Genomic DNA, 23,256 nt, shown 5'->3' with positions numbered 1-23,256 from the left:
TCACCGCAGCCTCTTTCAGTTATTGTTTGTTTTGGGATCATGAGCAGATCCTTTTTTTCTCCAAACTTTAGCCATCACTTTGGTAAAGGTTAATCTTTGTCTCATCAGTTCATAAAACGTTGTCTCAGAATTTTTGAGGCTTGTCTCTGTACTTTTTGGGAAATTCCAGCCTTCCTATTCTTCTTGCTAATGAGTGGTTTGCATCTTCTGGTGTAGCCTCTGTACTTTTGTTCATGAAGTCTTCTGCGAACAGTAGATTGTGATACCTTCACTCCTGCCCTCTGGAGGTTGTTGCTGATGTCACTAACAGTTGTTTTAGGGTATTTCTTTACAGCTCTCACAATGTTTCTGTCGCCAACTGCTGTTGTCAAATGTTTTCCTTGGTCTACCCGTTCAAGGTCTGTTACATAGTACACCAGTGGTTTCTATCTTCCTCAGGACATTCCAAATGGTTGGCTATGGCCAATGTTTGTGCAATGGCTCTGATTGATTTTCCATCTTCTCTCAGCTTCACAATTGCTCGTTTTTCACCCATTGACAGCTCTCTGGTTTTCATGTTGGTTACACGTCTAACTATAAATGCAGTCTGCACAGGCAAAACCCAAATCTGAAACTGAGCGCAGACATTCAGGGCTATTTATTGTTTGAATAATCAGTGTAATAGGACACACCAGGGCAATAAAACACACCTGTCAGTCACATGTTCCAATACCTTTGGTCACATGAGCAATGGGTGGGTTCAAACAAAAGGTGTTTATCAGATCCAGACGTAAAAAAAGATACCTGGAAATAAAAGCTGAAATGTTCATCTCTTGTCTCATATTAATCTTTTGATGTCAAACCCAAGTGTTTTCAGTCTACAGCAAAAATAAAGGAATCAGCCTCACTGTTCCAATACTTTTGGAGGAGAGTGTATATGGAAATGGGTACATAATGTCTGGCTGTACAAAATAATGATTATTCACAGTTTCAGTATTTGGCAGTATCTTTTTTTTATTGTGCCGTGCAATCAAAAATGCAAGTCACGCAGAAGTTGATCAGATTTTTGTAGCAGTACTAAAAGTAATAATAGTAATTAAACATAATTATTATTATTATTATTATAACAACAGACAAGTATAGATATATGCAAGAACCTAAAATACATATTTATATCAAATGCATAGTATGTGAAAATGTATTTATTCATTTCGCACACACTTCTAAACCGTATACAAATGAGAAAAAGCACAATGCAAAACAAAATAGCACATCTATTTGCAATCCAGAATTTCAAGATTAAACCAGCATGATAAAAAGCTAGTGACATTTTCTTTTGATCAATCTGAAATGATTAATTGATTGGTTGCCTGTCCTTTCCTCTTCAGAAACTCTGACGTCCTCTTATACATCAGTATAGTCATTATCTGACTTAATTTTTTTCTCATTTAATGCAGTGGTTTAAGAGTGCTAACTGTGTAGTGCTAACTCCTTAAATGTGACAAAACACATAGCTGGTGAAAAAAAAAAGAGTGACCTCACTTGCTCATATATTATGAGAATCTTTACTGCTGCAGGACAAGTTTTTTTTACAAGTGTTACTTCCTGATGGTGGCCATGATCACTGCTGCAGTCATGATGATGAGACCAACAGCAATGGAGGAGGAAAAGCAGATGTAGAATGAAGATACTCCTTCCTCATGATGATCTTCAGCAATATCTGAAAACAAACATAAATATAAAATTATCAAAGCATCGATACAACAGTGTAATCTGCGCACTTACTCTGTGTCTGGTAATATGGTGTGCTCATGTCAGTTGGTTGAACTTTTCAACAATAAATGAAAAATTTACATTAAATTAATGAATAAATAATGACTACTAGTACACCACTGTATTACTGCCATTAAACCATTACAGGGAAACATTGTTAAACATTCTACAGGGCAGGACCAAAACCAAAAAAACACAAAAAAACAACAACTATATTTTAAAGTGTACATTAAAGGCACAGTATGTAAGTTTTCGGGTCCGTGTAACCCTTTGCAGTTCTTTGTTCAATTCGCATCCGACAAATATGTGAATGGGCCACTTATGTTTTATTGTTGTAACCCAAGCACTGTCACTGGCAGCAAGTGTAGTTTTACTTTTCTTTTTGTTTTCATTTTGAAAAGCTTATCTTTGCTGTTTACCTCACGTTATGCTATGGAGGATATTTTTATGGATTTTGTTTTATTTTTTCTTTTTTATTTGATTCCTCAGTGTTTGCTAAACGTTCTGTAATTTATAAGTTGTCACTGGCAGCAAGTGTAGTTTTACTTTTCTTTTTGTTTTCATTTTGAAAAGCTTATCTTTGCTGTTTACCTCACGTTATGCTATGGAGGATATTTTTATGGATTTTGTTTTATTTTTTCTTTTTTATTTGATTCCTCAGTGTTTGCTAAACGTTCTGTAATTTATAAGTTATTATGTAATACAGCATGTGGTGTAGGCCTATGCCATGCCTCATCTTATTCGTTTTTGTTAATAAACATTTTGTAAGCTAGTTTGTCATTGTATCTTACTGTTTTATTGTTGTTTTGCTTTTTAATTAAAAATAACAATGAATCCATCTTTTGTTTTAGTCTTAAAAAGTTAAAGGCTTATAATATAGAACGGGTTGAATGTTAACCACTTTCGTTTTCATATAACTAAACTATGATAAAAGTTCATCAGCATGCACTGATTAATCCCATGTTGTAGCAAACAAAAAACATGTGCTCGTGCGACCAACTGAGAAAGTTAGTCGCAAAAGAGCGACCAAGTGGGAAGAATGAGTCTGGAGCCCTGAATTGCCCAGCTCCCTCTGTCAATGATCTAGCACCCCCTCAGCACCTGCGTTCAAAATTCTCAGGCGCCGCCCCTGCCCAACCTGTATCCCGAAGATCTCAACATCCCAGTCATCATCTTTCTACCGTACACAGGGCCACAAACAGTAACTGCAGGTCGAACGACTGCATCCACACCATCTCTCCCTAGCCGTGCGTAATCAAAACGATGAATGTTCCTCGATGTGCAGAATTTAGAAATGGAGGAAATACTGGAGCCTCGCCAGAGTCCATATTGCTGCTGTAGGACCTCTTGAACTTGTTTGCATGTGTATCCCAGCTCCTCTACTAACCTGTGGATTACACTTTCGTAATCATCAAGCACACTCCACTCACACATCTTCCAGAAAATCTGTGGTTGTTAACGTGCAGTCACACAGTTAATGGAGGTCTGATAATTAATTATTGCATGGTCAGATGTGCCAATGCATAGGCATAGGGCCTATACATACAGCGCTCTGGGTAAATACATCCACATCCCCACCCCCCGCTCCCCCTGGTACGTTCCAACCGGGAGCGCAAAACAGAGAAGTGGAAAATCAGAATAATGAGTCATTTTTTATGTTAGTTCAAAAATCAGATTCGGGCGCAACAACCCAAACTCGTAAAATTGAAAATTAAAATGAGAGACAATTATCCGTTTGTAAATTGCTCCAAAGAAATTGAAAATGAAAGTTTGAAGCCAACTTTTCATTTGGTTCATTTTGATGGTGCGAATTGAACAAAGAACTGCAAAGGGTTACACGGACCGTTTTCGCCGCTAGAGGTCGCATTTTCAGAACAATAACAAAGGCGAAGCTTAATGACGCTGTGAAGGAGAGTGGAACGATAGGAGATGTCGTTTTATACATATCTATGGTTTTCACCATCCAGAGACATGGAATTCATGAATCATGTTCACGGATGTAATTCATAAATTTGTTTTTATTACCTGTACAAATAAATTATACAGAGAAAGCGAGCAAAAGCATTTACATTGTCAAAGAACAGTACATGACTGACTTCAGTCTAGCGTGAGTTTAAGCACTCTCAAAAAACTTCCCTTATAATCAGTAAAGCTGTCTATACACTGTTTGATGAATGAATCTCTTACTTACATCATATGTACATCTGCACTTCATTGTTTATGATGAGAGAATCCTCGAGAGAGCAGAATTCAGTCAGTGAGCGCGCACACTGAACAAGAAACTCTGGTGTTTTCAGCGATGACTCATCTGAACGCCTCTGATTGGCAGCTGCATTCATTAGCTCAACAGACAGTTTTCATTTTTCAACACAACACTTCATTTCATTTGGGAACTTTTGGGATAACGTAAGTACACAACTGCATGAAATATATAACACCGTGCAAGTGTCTTTTGGATATTTTATTTCAAAAATCTTACATATTGTGCCTTTAACATTGAGGTGTCAAAATCCAGCAAAACAGATTATAATACTTTTACATTATGTTCACAGTATGTTTTACCTGATGGACTGTAGGTGTAGGTCTCACTCTGACGGTTCATGACGGAATCAATCTGGTGCACACAGGCGAAGGAAACCGGTGGACTCCCTTTCACTTCGAACACACACTTTTCACTTGAACAGCACAGTGGGTTCTTCAGGGTATAGTTGTATTTACTCTTCAGTGACAGCTGGAAAGAGCTCTCAATGAGCATCCTTCCAAATGAACACATCACTATCACACGCTCTCTGTCCTCCATCTGCCTGAACACTGTAATATTGGGCACTGGGACATCTGAAATAAAACAACATTCATAGTTCATTTTAATGCTTGTTTAATCTTATTTTAAATCCTTTTATATGTCATCTTGGCAGGGGGCGGTCGTGCCCTAATGGTTTGAGAGTCGGACTTGTAACCCAAAGGTTGTGGGTTCGAGTCTCTGTACCGGCAGGGATTGTAGTTGGGGGGAGTGAATGATCAGCGCTCTCTTCCACCTTCAATACCACGACTGCGGTGAGACCCTTGAGCAAGGCACCGAACCCCCAACTGCTCCCCGGGTGCCACAGCAAAAATGGCTGCCCACTGCTCCGGGTGTGTGTTCACTACTCACTGCTGTGTGTGTGCACTTGAATGGGTTAAATTCCGAGTATGGGACACCATACATCTCTTCACTTCGTCTTCACTTCTTGAGGCCCCCAGTTGAGAACCAGTGTAAAGTGTCTATGGTGCTCATTAAATAATAAATAGTGATGTTTCTGTAGTGAATAGCTGTGTTTTCTTACTTTTTTGGGGGCAGAAGCCCCACTTTCCATCCGTATCATAATCTTTCTCTGTCGAACACCACAGCTGACCATCTGTTCTGCCATCCACAGTACAGTCAGCGTACCACTTGCCACCAAACTTAAAAGGGAACTGGCATGGTTTCCCTAATGAATTACCACCTGTAGTATATATCTCTGCAGAACAGAAAAAAAGACATTAGGCTTAAACTTAAAGGGTATTTCATAATAGAATTAAGGGAAATTCATAGTAGACATTAGGGACGGATTTAACATTTTGGCAGCCATTATTATGAAATCTTAATAACTGTCCAAATTTCCTATCTCTTAGGTGGACTTTTGGTCATACCTTGATATCCATGAGAACACAAATATTCTTTGGTCCCATAAATCAGCCAGCGGCTCCAAACACTGTTTGATGAATGAATCTCTTACTTACATCATATGTACATCTGCACTTCATTGTTTATGATGAGAGAATCCTCGAGAGAGCAGAATTCAGTCAGTGAGCGCGCACACTGAACAAGAAACTCTGGTGTTTTCAGCGATGACTCATCTGAACGCCTCTGATTGGCAGCTGCATTCATTAGCTCAACAGACAGTTTTCATTTTTCAACACAACACTTCATTTCATTTGGGAACTTTTGGGATAACGTAAGTACACAACTGCATGAAATATATAACACCGTGCAAGTGTCTTTTGGATATTTTATTTCAAAAATCTTACATATTGTGCCTTTAACATTGAGGTGTCAAAATCCAGCAAAACAGATTATAATACTTTTACATTATGTTCACAGTATGTTTTACCTGATGGACTGTAGGTGTAGGTCTCACTCTGACGGTTCATGACGGAATCAATCTGGTGCACACAGGCGAAGGAAACCGGTGGACTCCCTTTCACTTCGAACACACACTTTTCACTTGAACAGCACAGTGGGTTCTTCAGGGTATAGTTGTATTTACTCTTCAGTGACAGCTGGAAAGAGCTCTCAATGAGCATCCTTCCAAATGAACACATCACTATCACACGCTCTCTGTCCTCCATCTGCCTGAACACTGTAATATTGGGCACTGGGACATCTGAAATAAAACAACATTCATAGTTCATTTTAATGCTTGTTTAATCTTATTTTAAATCCTTTTATATGTCATCTTGGCAGGGGGCGGTCGTGCCCTAATGGTTTGAGAGTCGGACTTGTAACCCAAAGGTTGTGGGTTCGAGTCTCTGTACCGGCAGGGATTGTAGTTGGGGGGAGTGAATGATCAGCGCTCTCTTCCACCTTCAATACCACGACTGCGGTGAGACCCTTGAGCAAGGCACCGAACCCCCAACTGCTCCCCGGGTGCCACAGCAAAAATGGCTGCCCACTGCTCCGGGTGTGTGTTCACTACTCACTGCTGTGTGTGTGCACTTGAATGGGTTAAATTCCGAGTATGGGACACCATACATCTCTTCACTTCGTCTTCACTTCTTGAGGCCCCCAGTTGAGAACCAGTGTAAAGTGTCTATGGTGCTCATTAAATAATAAATAGTGATGTTTCTGTAGTGAATAGCTGTGTTTTCTTACTTTTTTGGGGGCAGAAGCCCCACTTTCCATCCGTATCATAATCTTTCTCTGTCGAACACCACAGCTGACCATCTGTTCTGCCATCCACAGTACAGTCAGCGTACCACTTGCCACCAAACTTAAAAGGGAACTGGCATGGTTTCCCTAATGAATTACCACCTGTAGTATATATCTCTGCAGAACAGAAAAAAAGACATTAGGCTTAAACTTAAAGGGTATTTCATAATAGAATTAAGGGAAATTCATAGTAGACATTAGGGACGGATTTAACATTTTGGCAGCCATTATTATGAAATCTTAATAACTGTCCAAATTTCCTATCTCTTAGGTGGACTTTTGGTCATACCTTGATATCCATGAGAACACAAATATTCTTTGGTCCCATAAATCAGCCAGCGGCTCCAAACACCTGTTCCCGAAAACAACATCACATTTGGCTCCTCATGATTTCCATAGTTCAGGTGCAGTGGATGTCCCTTCAAACCAAACAAGCTTTCATCTTTACATTCCCAGGTTTGCTCTGGACTGAGATCATTGCAGGGCAGAAGGATAATTTTGACCCAGTCGTCTATCTTCTCTGACCCCAAGCATAGATAAAAAGAGAGGCTGATGATTTGTGAAGAGGAAATCCATCTGAATTGCTGAGCCTTAGATGATACATCACATAGTGCAGCCTGTACCACAGTAGCATTCACTGCATACACACATTTGTTGTGGTCCTTGTTATAGATGAGGAAGGAGCTGGTGTCTGAATCTATGGAAAATGATATTAGACACTGTAAAAGGCAACACATTCCATTATGTGTACAAATCAGGAAAATGTTTGGGTTATTAAATGTAAAGCTTCCCTAAGTAGACACTGCTTCGTAATGCATTTCACATTAGCACATGCAGCTTTATACAAAGTTTTAAAAAAGTCAAAGTTTCTGTTATTGGATCTGTTAGAGTAATGGTTTCAGTTCAGATTGTCTGTTATTGAATTTACAGTTTGAATCGGAATGCCATCACTCCTTGAAATTCACTCTTTGGACCATTTCCAGCACTAAATGTGCCCAATTATATGGTGTATACCAGCAGGGGTTAGAGCTGCCCCTAAATAATCCTGATCATAAAATAGGCGCTTCATGAAAACTATGAACTCAGCTATCGTTTTTTACCTTAAATAACTGACATTGCTATTATAGAGGTATTATAGTATTTTATTGATACTTTGAATTAGCTTTTATTACTATATTTTCAGTTTTCATTTAAATTTAATTTTTTAATAATTGTTTTTTGTTAATTTTTTTTTGTTTTATTCAGTTTTTTTGTTGTTGTTATTTTAGTACTTTAGTACCTTTTTTAGTTTCTTATTTACTTTTTAGTTTTTCCATCTAATTTATGTTTTATTTTTAAAATTAAAATAAAAAAAATGTTTTTTAATATTTTTTCAAAATAAACTATTATATATTAAAGGGGTCATATGATACTTTTTAAAAGATCATTATTTTGTGTATTTGGTGTAACAGAATATGTTGACATGCTTTAATGTTCAAAAAACACATTATTTTTCAAATACTGTACATTATTGTAGGTCCTCTATGCCCCGCCTCTCTCAAACGCTTCGTTTTCTACAAAATCCCTCCTTCCGACAAGCGCAGTCTGCTCTGATTGGCCAGCTGACCCAGTGCATTGTGATTGGCCGAACACCGCAAGCACTTGTCGGAAATGTAACGCCCCTTACCATAATCGCGAGCTTCATCTTTCAAAATTAATGTAAAGACAGAGCCCAAAAGGGAAACAGAGTCGAGTGACAGACACAGTGATGAATATGTGTTTGCAGTACACAAGCCACGGTTAAGACAGCTGACTCCATGGTGATGTGACCCTGTCTCTCTCTCTCTCTCTTTCTCCCACACACACACACACACGATGCGCAAAACTCCGCATTTGAACAGTCAATAACAAATACTTAAACTAATAACAAAACAGTAACTGATTCAGAAGCGCCAGATTGTCATAGCAAAGTCAGAATTACCTCCTCTGCATTGCTGTTCTGTTGTAAGTAATCTTAAAGATTCCTAAATGCATCTACATTCGGAAAGGCCAAATAAAGTGCTTTTGCTTTCGCCTAGAAACACACAGCATCTCCCTGACATGGCTGCTTCAACACTAACTGCGGTTACTGAAACCACGCCTTCTTTCTTTGTGTGCACATTTGGGCGGCATTATGCAAATATTTCCACATAGTGAGGTAGATATGTGGGGGCGTGTTAGAACGAGCCGTTTTAGGGGGCGTGGCAGAGTCTTAACTTTGATAAAGAATATCTCTTTTGTTTTGAGACTTTAGTCTTTGCAACTTCAGGGATCTTATCTATGTACAATCAGCTTGTAACACTCCAAAGAGAAAGGAAAACTTGAAATCGCATCATATGACCCCTTTAAATATATATTTCAAGGTTTGTCTCAATTTCAAATTGCACTAAAAATATATATATATATATAATAATAAAAAATAGATGATGCACATGTCATTGAAGGATACATTTTAGTATCAGGGCCAGATGTATTAGATGACACTGTACAAAAAGATGCCAAAAATTATATTGACTCATTTCCTTGTACGTTAAAATATTTTGCAAAGGAATAATGACAAAAATGTAATTTTATAAAAGCACAGCAAAAATTAAATTGACACCTATTCTTGCAGTTTAAAATATTAAAAAAATTAAGACTGACAGAACAGTGTATAGACTAAAGTCATTAGATGCTCTTGCCACTAAAGTAGTATTAGTAGTATGCACTATGGATCTGAAAAATCTGTACAAAGCAAAAATTATATTGACTCCTATCCTTACTAGGGGTGTAACGGTTCAAGTTACTCACGGTTCGGTTTGTATCACGGTTTCAGATTAACGGTTTCGGTATGGTTCGGTATGTGCTATGTTTAGGGAAAAAAGGACTATATTGTCAAATAAAAATAAAGAAAATAAGAACAAATAATCGAATTACAAGCAACCGAGCAAAGATACAAATAAAATAAACAGTGCTTTTCAGATTTTTTTTAGGTAGGTCTAACAGGTTTTGAAATGTGGCCGTGTGCTGCCTATTAAAATGGTATTTCCATCCTTTGGGGGGGTGCATAATGAGACCGATCCTCTAGTTTACTTGGAAAGATGTAAAGATTTCTTGGCTCTCAGACCAATGTCAAATAGTGAAATACTTGCAACAATGCGTAGTGTGCTACATGCTTCTGCCCGTGACTGGCGGGAGACTGTGAGATTTAATATTGACACCTGGGAAGATTTTCAGCAAGCTTTTTTAGCTGTTTTTTTTTGCCAGAAGACTATCAAGACGTGTTGGAGGATCAAGTACGAAATCGGTTACAAGGGGCAAATGAAAGTGTCCGTGACTTTACATTGTCATTTCAAGCTTTGTTTAAGCGTTGGAAAAAGGAAGCTACTGACGATGAGGTTTTAAAGGCCCTATTAAAAGCTACGAACCCTTGTTTTGCTAGTCAGCTTCGAGGTCGTGCCCAGACTGTTGGGGAACTGGTGAGGCTGGGGACTCAAATGGAGAGGGATTTTGATCTGCAGAGAAGGTATAATCAGCTGCAGTTGTCTAAGAGTACTACTTTAGACCAGAATTTACAAGTTAGAAAAATAAAAGAGGTAGATACAAAGGCTATCTTGCCTTCAGAGCAACGAAATCTAAGTTTGTTGTGTTGGAGGTGTCATGAGAGTCATTCCCCAGGTTCTTGTCCTAATTTCAAGGCTTCTTTAAGTGGAAAACACTCTGGAGGGCAGGCCCAGAGTGGTAAAGAATTCCAGGGTCGTAGTCATCAACGAAGTGTAGTATCTGCTTATGATACTCAATGACTTGTAAAGAAGGATCCGATTGGTAGCAGACAGGACAAAGGAGTTGGCCCTGTAGTTCTTAGACAGTTAGTTGTTCCCTTAACTGTGAGGAACTGTATTGGGAAAGCACTTGTAGATACAGGGACCACTTACACATTATTGCATTTTGATTTATGGAACAAGATGAAAGGACCTAAGGAGCAACTTGATGCATGGCATGAAGGACCACTTTATCTGGCTAATGGTGATGCTACTGTTCCTCTTGGACAGAAAATACTTGATTTTTATTTGCATGATTTGCATTTTCAGGTTCCTACAGTAGTCCTTCCAGCTCAGAACCTTGTTTATTCAATGGTGCTGGGGTTAGATTTCATAGGGTTGACTGGTTTGCAGCTTAATATTAAAGATCAGTTGTACAGTTTTTTAGGGGACCTGAAAAATCGTGTTTTCCCCTTTCAGCCACCAATTACCTCCGGGGATTCTTGGAGGTCGTGTACACCACCTGTGGATTGTAAGCCTACTGCTTCTCTTTATTCCTCTGTCCATCCTCTCCAGATTGAGTGGTCAGTGAGTGAGTGTATGGAGAATTATGTGCAGGAAGAAACTAGTGTAGAACTTGTGGAGTTAGTGCAAACAAAAGTCAATGAGAGTAATTTATCAGACAAAGAGTCTCATGTTCTTTTTACTCTTTTGTAGAGTAATCTGCTTTATGTTTACTCATAAGATCGCTGTCCGTACAGATGTGGGTGTTGTGCAAAAGCCCTATAGGTTACCAGTACATAAAAAGGAAATAGTTAGGGAACAAATCGACAATATGCTTACACGAGACATCATTCAGCCATCTTATTCTCCTTGGGGATCTCCTATTGTACTAGTTCCTAAAAAAGATGGAGGCCAGCGTTTTTGTGTTGTTTTTTGACGATTAAATGCGGTGAGTGAAAGTGATGCATTCCCTCTTCCTACTGTGGGTGAAATCCTGGAGTCTCTTGCTGGAGCCAGTGTGTTTAGTACCCTTGATCTTAACAGCGGGTACCGGCAAGTGGCAATGGACCCAGACAGTATGGTTAAGACTGCTTTTGTGTCCCCTTTTGGGTTGTATGAATTTAAGGTGTTACCTTTTGGTTTAAAGAATGCTCCAGCCACATTTCAAAGGCTTATGAATAGGGTGTTGGCTGACTGTTTAGGACAGTGTTGTTTGGTTTATCTAGATGACATAGTCATTTATTCATCAAATTTCAGTCAGCATATACAAGATCTCCAAAGGGTTTTGAGGTGTTTGCAAAAGGCAGGACTAACCCTTAAACTTCAGAAATCTAATTTCTGTTTAACAGAAATTAAGTTTCTTGGCCATGTGGTGACCACCGAAGGGGTGAAGGCAGATCCAGCTAAAACCGAGGCCATCCAGGATTTCCCTGTGCCAAAAAATCTTAAAGAACTTCAGCAGTTCTTGGGGATGAGTGGATGGTATCATAGGTATGTTCCTAATTTTTCAGCTATCACCGAACCCTTAAATGCCTTGGAACGAAAAGGAGCTCGTTTCGAGTGGACAGCTGAATGTCAGGCTGCCTTTGAGAATTTGAAAATGCACCTTTCTTCTCCACCTATACTGGGACACCCTAATCATACTTATACATTTATAGTTTATACAGATGCCAGTTCAACAGGTTTGGGGGCTGTTCTTGCCCAGCAACCATTTACATTTGGTACGACTGAAGAAGTACTAGCATATGCAAGCCGTACACTTACTGGTGCAGAAAGAAATTATTCTACCACCGAGAGGGAGTGTTTGGCCATTGTTTGGGCGGTCGAAAGGTGGCGGCATTATCTGGAGGACAAGTCTTTTATTGTTGTGACTGATCATGCATCTCTCCTTTGGGTGTTTAACACTACCAAGGCAAACTCTCGCCTGAGTCGTTGGGCTTTGAAATAGCAAGAGTTTGAATTTACTCTTGAATACCGCAAAGGAAAGCTTAACAGTGCACCCGATGCTTTGTCCCGTGTCAGTAGCTCTGATTTTTCCCCAATAGTTGCTGCTTATACCAATAAGCAAACCCCAGATAGTCTGGTCTTACAGTTTCCTCTCACTGACGAGGATATCTGGATAGCACAGCAGCAAGATGTAGAGGTCCAAAGAGTATATCAGAGTATAGTTCATAATATGCAGAGTCCTGATGATTCTGGATCTGTTATTTTAGAGGACAAGGTTTACCGGAAGGTGACTCATCCTTCCAAGGGAACCCATTTTCAAGTGTATGTCCCACAGATCCTTCGCCAGACTATGTTGGAAGTATATCCTTCCAACCCGTTAAGTGGGCATTTTGGTCGTTATAAGACACAAAAAAGGTTAATGGAAGTTGCCTTTTGGCCAAACATGTGGAGAGATGTTGCAGAATTTGTAAAAAATTGTGTCAGTTGTCAACAATGTAAACCTGAGTGTTGTAAACCAGCTGGCGTGTTACAGCAGACTGAAGAACATGAACTATGGGAATTGCTCGGTGTGGATCTTATGACCATTGCCTTTGACCATTGAATTTACTTCAGAAATTTTGCAGGAGCTATGTAGCAGGTGGGGAGTGGTGCAAAAATTGACAACAGCATACCACCCCCAAACCAACTTCACCGAACGTGTGAATCAGACGGTTAAGGTGATGATATCTTCTTACGTGTTTGGTGAGCATAATCATTGGGATCATTATTTGCCAGAGTTGAGGTATGCCATCGATTCTGCTGTTCAGGAGAGTACGGGATACTCCCCAGCAGAATTACTCTTGCAAAGAAGGTTGAAAGGACCTTTTGAACGTGCTCTAGAGCCACACCAGACCAGTCTCAGAGTTCTTAAAGATTTGCAGGAGATGGTAAAAATTAACTTGTCTCGAGCTAAGGAGAAACAAAAATGTTTTTATGATGCAGGTCGTAGGAATGTGAATTACTCCAGAAATGATAGGGTTTGGATGAAAGCACATCCCCTTTCTAAGGCCTCTAAACAATTTGCAGCTAAATTTGCAGCAAAATGGATCGGGCCTTATCGAATTGTAGAAAAATTAGGTCCAGTAAATTATCGTGTTGTGCGTGAGGACAATAGAGAAGACTTGCGTACAGTCCATGTGTGCAATTTGAAGCCTGCCTTCCCCTCTGCCACAGAGTTGGATCGTAAGAAAATGGAGGGAGCCTTGACAATTTTTACTGAGGAGTCAGAGGATGAGGATTTTCTAGGGTTTTAATATTGATGAAATTGTCCCGGATTAGCTAGTACTTCGTATTGCAATGCCAAATTATTTGGAAATGAGTGAAATGTTGAATGCGGGAACTAGTGTTTTTTTATGCTGTTGTTGTTGCAGGCCCAGTAGTTTCATGAGTGACACGGTGAACAAATTAATGTTTGTTTTTTGAATTTGTTGGATTAATATTGTTTGGGGTTAAGAATTAAAGTTTGTTGAAATTAATTTGTTAAAATAGTGTATTTGTATAGGGGAATAAATTAAAAAGGATTTTTTCCCCCCTTTTCTTTTTTTTGAACTTTGCATCCAGAGGATTTTTTCTTATGCTTATTTTTCTCCTATGTGATTGTCTTATTTTATTGTGATTCTATTTTGTCTTGTACAATATTTATTGCATTACATTTAATTGTTTGAATTATTCAATTGTTTAATTATTTGCTGATTTATTTGTCACTCATTTATTGTAAGGTATTTAAAAGGTAAATGTTCCTGGGCCTGGAATTAAAATTGTGATTTATTTATTTTCTGTTTTCTTTTTTCTTTTTCCGTGTTGAATATGATGTACTGAATTATGAGATAATATGATTGGAATTGATGCTGAATAGAAAACTTTGGAAACCCCTTTCTTGTTGTTGCTTGTCCTATTTGATTCATATGAAAGAATTGATAGTGGCTCTAATAATTGAATCCCTAATGATTAATTTAATTCAATAATTGTGGTGGTTTTTACACCTGGCGCCCGAACCCAACCTTTTAAGGCCAAATACCGTCACAAGCTATTCAATCAAGAGCAGTGAGTAATCACCCGTAGGTTTCTGGAGGGCGTTTTTGAAGCTCAAAGTGGGTGCGTCACTCTCGGATAATCGAAAATGGGCAAAGAGGCGGGAGCTGGTTGCTGAAACCATGCCCACCTAGCTCAACGGCAGTGACAGCAGCGGCAATCCACCTGTCACTCAAGTGGCCACACCCTTAATTATGCAGAACTTTAAGGCTTAATAAAATTTTAACGGATGAGTTATAAAAAATTCACCCCCCTCACAGTTTGCAAAATTTACTATATAGACCAAAACCGCTTTTTGTACCAGGCTGAAAAACACACAGTTCTAGTCACTTCCGTGTGCACGCACAAATCTTGCAGTGAGTAATCACCCGTAGGTTTCTGGAGGGCGTTTTTGAAGCTCAAAGTGGGTGCGTCACTCTCGGATAATCGAAAATGGGCAAAGAGGCGGGAGCTGGTTGCTGAAACCATGCCCACCTAGCTCAACGGCAGTGACAGCAGCGGCAATCCACCTGTCACTCAAGTGGCCACACCCTTAATTATGCAGAACTTTAAGGCTTAATAAAATTTTAACGGATAAGTTATAAAAAATTCACCCCCCTCACAGTTTGCAAAATTTACTATATAGACCAAAACCGCTTTTTGTACCAGGCTGAAAAACACACAGTTTTAGTCACTTCCGTGTGCACGCACAAATCTTCTCACGGCGTGCGCGAGTTCTCATTCGCATCTTCTGGCTCTTTAATATTTAAACTGGCAAGGCTTAAATGAGTTTAGTTTAAACTCAGATAGCAACATGTGCTGTTCAGGTCTCACATGCGCGGGTGATGACGGCATGAACGACTGGTCATATTCCAGCATATGGCACTCGCATTGAACAAAGAGTGACAGGTTTGTCTTTTTTTTTTTTTGCTGTTGTTGTAATGTATTTGTAGGTAATGTAGGTAAGCCAGAATGTGTATCCATCGACAGAAACATACATTAGTCGAACTGTTTTATGTGTTGTTATTTTTAACAAACCATTTTACAGATGCATTGTCAGATTTAAGTTGAACCGCGGTGCAAGTGCGTGCAGAACCATGGGAGGAGAACGGTACAATTTCGATTTTTGTTACCCGATTTTTTTTTTTACAGAGAACCGTTACACCCCTAATCCTTACACATAGCAGATAAACACAAAATCTGAGGCAAAGAAATGGAATCCACTTACTGAAAGCTGACCAAAGGGCCAATAAAAGGATATAAAGCTGGTTCATGCTGTCATAGATTAGAGACTACAGCTTTCTGAGATACACGAGCGGCAGTTACTGAGTCTTAACACTTAACCGACTTCCTCTGTTAACAAGAATAACAACAACAAAAAAAAAGATGTTAAAAGTAGAATGTGAAATGCAGAAGCGGCTCTTATGACAAACATTTCTGCTGGATTTTTTTCAAATGAGGCTGATTTTAAGTGATACCTTCAACTAAGGCTGATATAATACCTGCTTCCAGGATAGTAAAGAAGAAGATGCACCCAATAATCAAAAAAAGTAGGACAAAAGAGTCTTTATCATTGAAATATGCAATCACATTAGGCCATCTAGATATAGCTCTTGATTTTTACACATGCATGGTTTTTTCTATGTGACATACAGCTCCAGATCATCATTTTTAGACACTGTGACATCACAAACCCAGATAAACCCCGCCCCCGGGAAAAGGCAGCAAAGGGGGCGAGGCCATGCTGCGCTACTTTAGAGAAGAGGAAGAGAAAACTACAGGTGCACGTAAAAATCTATTAATGTATGAATCGCGATTCTGTCTTCTAACGATTCTAATGGATTCACAAGTTTCACAATCAATGTTCTAAAGCAATGGTTCTTAATACTGTTCCTCACGTCCCCCTGCTCTGCACATGCTCTACATCTCTCTCTCTCTCTCTCTCTCATTCAGCTCGGCTCCATATACACTGATTTTCACTACATAGCTATGAGAAGCATTAAACATGGACGTGCGTGCAGTTGCCGTACTGTATTAAAGCTTTAATCAGGATAAAACCGTATATTAAAAGCTAACATATGCAGTAGCATTTACAAATAACAGCGTATCTAAAGTATGAGACAACAACAAACAAAAAAAGCCGTGCTTGCACAGATTCTGCACGATCCTCTTCAATAATATCCTCTGCTTCTCAATCGGGCTCAAACTGAAAAGCGATATTAACGACGCCTTTGTTTACAATACAACCGGAGCACATGCCGCTGAGGTGAGGGGCGGGACGTTTAGATGCGCACTAGAGGCGGTTTAGCCAATCACAACACACTGGGCTAGCTAACCAATCGGAGCCCATCATCTATTTCTGAGGGAGGGACTTCATACAAGAAGGAAATGATCAGCGTGTTTCTCTGAGAAGGGACAGAGCGGTGTGGAATAAAGGTAAATTATGTGAAAAATAGCATTAACACATGTTAGACTGCACCCCATAAATACAATCAAGCCTAGAAAAAAAAAACACTGAACCACCCCTTTAATTAAAAATGTTCACAATAATTTTATCTTAAGATGCTTGGCAACCCAGTTTGTCTATACTGGACTCTAACCACCATTCCAAGAAGACACTATCACTGCATATCACTTCCAAAGTGTGTGTTAGATTCCTTAGTGTTTCCCTTCTTGAGCTGTGCAGCATCAAGACACACTCCTAAGTTTATAAGGTTTATTCACAGCTGTCCAGGAGTCACTTCAGACACAGCAGAGCAACTCAACGACCAGAACAATACACTCATATTTATACCTTGATGATCATATTATCTACATTTGCTTTACAGCGTTCTACAATTTGATTGGTTACACTCTCACTTATGGAAGCATATGGGTAGCAATATTCATTTTGAAATGTAATATGCAAAATGGCAATGTACAGTGCATCTGGAAAGTATTCACAGCGCTTCACTTTTTCCACATTTTGTTATGTTGCAGCCTTATTCCAAAAATGGATAACATTCATTTTCCTCAAAAATTCTACAAACAATACCCTATAATGACAACGTGAAAGAAGTTTGTTTGAAATCTTTTCAAATTTATAAAAAAAAAGAAAAAAAAATCAGATGTACATATATATTCACAGCCTTTGCTCAATACTTTGTTGAAGCACCTTTGGCACTAATTACAGCCTTAAGTCTTTTTGAGTATGATGCTACAAGCTTGGCACACCCATTTGTGCACTGTCAGAAAAATGTGCAAAATTTGTACCTTCAGGGGTACAACGGCTTGTCACTGGGGCAGTACCCTCAAGGGTACACTCGTTGTACCCTTTCACATGGGTACATATCTGTACTGTACCCTTGCCGTATGTACCTTTCAAAGGCAAATATGTACCTCTGCTGACTAAATTGTACCTTATAGTGCTATGGTACCATAATGTACCTTTTAAAAAGGTGCAAATTTGTCCTTTTAAGGGTGACAAGCCTTTTGTACCTTGTGATGGCAAATTTGTACTCCATACAGCACATTAAATAGGCCAGAATGCTGTTTTATCACATTTATTAAACATTCAAAACTATTACATTCTCACATTTTTCACAGGATGAATGTTTTTAGCTCTATCACAATGTCATAACAAGACGATAATTTACTTTTTTTTTTTAAAACAGTTATTTTATTTTATACTCAAAATTGTAAACGGCAAGAATCAAAAAGCAATCTTTTTCCAACAGTACACATTTCATTAATTGTAACTGTCGTGTCAATTTTCCATTTCAATTAAAGGTATGAGACAAAAGTCTTTTGAATATTTATTTTCCTGCAGGAAAAGGTCTACATCCATACAGTCATTCAGGGTTGGCTGTAGATTGCAACAAAGAGGAAACGGCCAAACTCAACATTTATACCTTCATCAAATGTGGATGCTTTTATCTCATCCAATCATAATGCATATTATTCAACATATATGTCCATTTAAGGTGCCTAACTGTCCTCCAGATTTGTTTCTAAGAATTTAATGCAAATCATTTTCTAAGTAGCCAGGATGTTTAAGAAACTAAAATAACATCTGTCTCATACTTGTCTTGCACACACACACACACACACACACACACACAAATAGATTTCCTGTTATCTCTCAGCTCATGAAAAACTCAATCATACTGAAGCACGCAGAGACAGTCTAAAGAACACTCTTAAGTACAGTGAAGCAAATAATATTAATATTTCAGATAGAAATAAAATTTCCTCCACAGTGACTTTTTATACCCTTAACTTTTTATCACAAACACACATTTATTAAACATTCACAACTATTACATTCTCACATTTTTCACAGGATGAATATTTTAAGCTCTATCACAATGTGTCATAACAGGATGCATATACTGAGCAATTTAACTTTTTTTCAAAAACAGTTATGTTTATACTCTTTAACTTTTTAAAACGATTTATAAAGTTGTAAACAGCAAGAATATTAAGCTTAATATTATATTACACTTTTTTCAAAATCAGTACATCCCATTTTTTTTTACCGTGTAATAAAGCATGTAACATTAAGAATCACAAAGTAATTAAACTTTTTCAAAACAGCACTAGATCTCATTTTAAGTATATTTTTCTACTACATTCTACATTTTTGAACATTAAGAATTACAAAGCAATCTTTTTCCAACAGTACACATTTCATTAATTGTAACTTTTACTCGTAAACCATTTTATTACAATCCCACATTTCACTAAACACAGTACTACACATTTAATTTGAACTTTTTAAACATTCTTGAGGATCACAAACAATTTATCATCAGCAGAGAATGCGTCAAGGGGCTGAAAGTCCATCTCTTGCTCTGGTTTTATAACACTCCATTCAAAGTCAACTTTTACTGTGTACGCATGGAAGTGTGAATCATACGACACTGGTATTAAAAACTTGCCACACAGAAACCATACAGTATTGACATTTAAAATGTATTTCATTTGGAAAAATAGAGGACTTCCCTTGACTGTACCATTTCTCTTATTTCAGGACATTCTAAAATGTTGAACCCATTTTTTTTTGAAGATGGTAAGTAATAAAAGAGTTGTAATTCTCTTTAGAATAACAAAATAAAAAAATGCTTCCTACTAGGTGGATGCTTTTCATCTGTCCTAGGCTGTAGCTCAATGGTATTCTCCAGATCATTGTGACAGTCCATGTTTTCAAAATCATTGTCATTGTCCATGTATTCAGTAGCAATCCATATCATCATGAGGTAGAACAAGCTTCCTATGTTTTCGATAGACACGACTTCTGAAAGACTCATATATTGTAAAAGATATTGTTGTTGTTGACTTCAGGACACCACTGAACTCTGACCCTCTAATGGACTCTCCCACTCCCCCCTTCCAAATACACACACACACTTAATCAGTCTGAATAAGCTCTTTTGCACTACAAATCATTTTTTTTGCACTACAATCATTATATCTGCACTGTTGTTTACTTTACTGGTTTGCACTCTATCTGCCATATGCCTTGTGCTTTATATATATTTTTACATTTTACCTTATTTGTATAGTTGTATTTTGTATTTTGTATTTAATCTGTATTTATGTTATCTGTATGCACCCAGGGGTCTGAGAGTAACGCAATTTCAATTCTCTGTGTGTATGTGCTGTACATGTGGAAGAATTGACAATAAAGCAGACTTGACTTGACTTGACTTGAAGATGACTTGCAGTTATTCAGTCCACAAGTGATGCTGAAATTGGGTTCATGGTTGTGAACCAGAACAGGATATTAATTATTCTGAATATTTATTGGAAGGGGCTTGCCACCCACCTGAAGCACTGAAGGCTGCAATTATCCCTTCTTCAACTCCTATTCCCCTGCACACCTCCACACCATCCACTTTGACAAGGACTTGAACCCTCTTGGAGAAAACCATTTTCCAGTCAGTTTCTACCAACTGTATGGTTGGGTATGGATTATGTATGGATTAATTAAAAGAATGTTAAACGTCTATCAGTAAAACAATGCAACATCTATCAGAACTGCATAACCGGACCTGTATCAGAGTATTACAAAGTGAGAGTTTAAATGTCTCAAAAATATAAACATGACATATACTATGGTCTATGTGCAGTTCTCAGTTATTAAGGTCTTTTAGTTTGAAGCTTTCACAGCTCTGTCTGACACATGAAGAAAAAATCAAATTCTAATTCATTGTGTTTCTCATAATATGTATTGATAGTAATACAATTATTAAAATATTATTGCACTAATGAACCATTAAGATCGTGCATAAATTGTTCAAGGTTATTATAAAAAAAACATTTTGAACTCAAGGCTTAAACATAACAGCTACACAAAGCTGCCCCCTACTGGATGTAGACATAGATTTAAACCATAGCATGATTATGAAATAAAAATTCAGCAAAGTATAAGTTTCTCACCTGGGAAAGAGGAAATGTCTATATAACTATTATTCTGTAGCAAAAATAAGCTGTTCAACTGTCTGCTTATGAATATGAAACCAGTGTGTATGCAGGTAGAGGACAAATTAAAATGCAAGATTAGCTAGAAAAATCACATATAGCATGTTAATGTAGTATATTTAAATATCTAGAATATTTAATGATTAATTCAACAGTTGCAATTTTCCTACACCATGGATCCTCAAATAGTGGACTGCGGTTCGGTTTCAGACCGCAAGACATAATGTCAACGATTAATGTTAGCACCATTTGATTGTTTCTACAGTTTAAAGTGAGCATAGCATCGAGCAGAGTTGTACACACCACAAGCGCCCAGGGTCGTTTCTGTCAATGGTCTTTCGGCTCTATTTTCTCTATTAAAAATAAAGGTTCTTTATTGGCTTCTATGGAATCTTTCCATTGGACAAAAAGTTATTTATAATTTATAAGGTTCATCCATGGAACCTTTCCATTGGGGAAAAAAAAGGTTATTTAGATTATTAAAATGTTCCTTACACCAAGAAAAAAAAGGTTATTTTCAAGAACTGTTCATTAAAAGGTTCTCTGGGGAACCAAAAATATTTAATTTATGGCATCGCTTTGAAAACACCCTTTTATTTTTAAGATTGTACTCTGATAAAGCATGAAGTTGATTATAATAATGTGTTGCTACCATTAGCCTAAATAAAAATCCATTACTAGCACTCATCAGTAAACTGTAAAAAATTTTTACGGTAAAACACCGGCAGCTGTGGTTGCCAGAATTTTACCGTAAAAAATAAGGTAGCAACGGTTTAGGTTTTAAATTAAATTTACAGTTAAATACCGTAATTTCATTAACTGATATAATGTTAATATACCAACCTATTGAAGTACTGAAATCTGTTTTGTACCTTTGTAATACACTGATAACCACCAAATGCAGGTGGTGATGAGAAAGTCACATGATGAACCAAAGCCCCTCACAAGCAGTTATTAAATAATAACATATATAGAAGGTGCACAGTGTCATTCACACAGACACTAAACACAGTAACACACATGAAACTGAAACAATGCAATAAACATTCATTTACAACATCAGGTGTAACACACAACCCTAATATACAAAACTGATAAGAAAAAACTAAGAAGAAACAGTTATTTAAACAAAAAAACATCAAATTTGAAATGTAACGCAGGGAATTCTGGGAATGTCAATTTACGGTTATTCACTGTAAATTATACAGTCTTTTTCACTTCCAAAAACGGTATACTACCGTAAAATTAATGTCCAATACATGTAATGTCCAATACAGTTTTTCACCGTATATAGTAGGGGAATTTACCGTTAACCATTTAACAGGATTTTACTGTAGCATTTTTACAGTCTTTTACCGTTAAATTCACAGTCATTTTTTACAGTGTACTTTTGTATCAGTACACTCATCCCCTACTGGATGTAGTCAGATACTACATCTGTAAGACAACAGCTAAAAAAACAAAAACAAAAAAAACATTTATATTTACATTTATAAAATTAGGTCATATTCCATGTTCCCTCAAATTGTTTTTCTTGCTGAACAAAAATGTTCTCTATTGGTCAGACATTTCGGCCACCTGAGCAAAAACACTTTTACAGTTATCTAAAACATCCCCATGTAGTACAGTTTACACACTACACCTGTGTGTAATATTTGATTTGACCCTTGATGAAACTAAATGATGCACATTTCAGGTTTCCTGAGAAAACGTTTTTTTTACAGTGCTGTTACTTGCCAAGAAATTCAAGAATATATATATAATTTAAAAAAATCTCACACAGAACATTTCAATTCTTTATAATAATATAATATAATATAGCTAATATGAAAAAAATTAAGCAGTTATTGCTCATGAATAATTTTTTTGAGGTCAATTTTTTTAGGCTTATAATATTACATATTAAAGGGTTAGTTCACCCAAAAATGAACATTCTGTCATTAATTACTCACCCTCATGTCGTTTCAAACCCGTAAGACCTTTGTTAATCTTTGGAACACAAATGCAGATATTTTTGATGGAATCTGAGAGCTGTCTGACCCTGCATAGACAGCAACGCAACTGAAATGTTCCCAAGTCCAGAAACGTAGCAAGGAGATTGGTAAAATAATCCATGTGACATCAGGGGTTCAACCGTCATTTTACGAAGCTACGAGAATACTTATTGTGCGCAAAAGAAAAAAAATAACGACTTTATTCAACAACTCATCTCCTCCGCATCACCCTGTAGCGCCATTTTGGAGAATATCATCTGGATGTAAACAGCGTATGCTGTTCTGTGTCAGCTGCGCCACACGGATCTGTTTCCTACGTTGTTGTGATTTGATCTGAACGAAA

General features: G+C 37.7%; 1 protein-coding gene across 1 annotated transcript; it reads right to left on the bottom strand.

The window, feature by feature from the left end:
• Nucleotides 1-1,561: 1,561 nt before the first annotated feature.
• Nucleotides 1,562-20,369, bottom strand: LOC107584909 (uncharacterized). Its single transcript, XM_016271679.1, has 4 exons — nucleotides 20,264-20,369; nucleotides 5,883-6,155; nucleotides 4,324-4,596; nucleotides 1,562-1,687 (listed from the first exon to the last, which is right to left on the bottom strand). The coding sequence occupies exons 1-4, from the start codon at nucleotides 20,367-20,369 to the stop codon at nucleotides 1,578-1,580; spliced, it is 762 nt and encodes a 253-aa protein (XP_016127165.1). The 3' UTR covers nucleotides 1,562-1,577.
• Between the last annotated feature and the right edge of the window lie 2,887 nt (nucleotides 20,370-23,256).

Source organism: Sinocyclocheilus grahami, unplaced genomic scaffold (genome assembly GCF_001515645.1).
Source record: "Sinocyclocheilus grahami isolate Dianchi unplaced genomic scaffold, SAMN03320097.WGS_v1.1 scaffold64.1, whole genome shotgun sequence".
NCBI lineage: Eukaryota > Metazoa > Chordata > Actinopteri > Cypriniformes > Cyprinidae > Sinocyclocheilus > Sinocyclocheilus grahami.
The sequence above is the reverse complement of the archived record's forward strand: the minus strand, read 5'-3'. Positions and strand labels throughout refer to the sequence as shown.

Excerpts from the sequence above, each read along its gene's own strand:
- LOC107584909 (XM_016271679.1), bottom strand. The coding sequence starts at position 20,369 with ATGGTTTTCTCCAAGAGGGTTCAAGTCCTTGTCAAAGTGGATGGTGTG. Across the intron at positions 4,597-5,882 it reads CTACACCTACAGTCCATCAG|TTATTTCAGATGTCCCAGTG; the intron begins GTAAAACATACT and ends ATGAATGTTGTT. Across the intron at positions 1,688-4,323 it reads GAGTGAGACCTACACCTACA|ATCATCATGAGGAAGGAGTA; the intron begins GTCCATCAGGTA and ends ATATTGCTGAAG.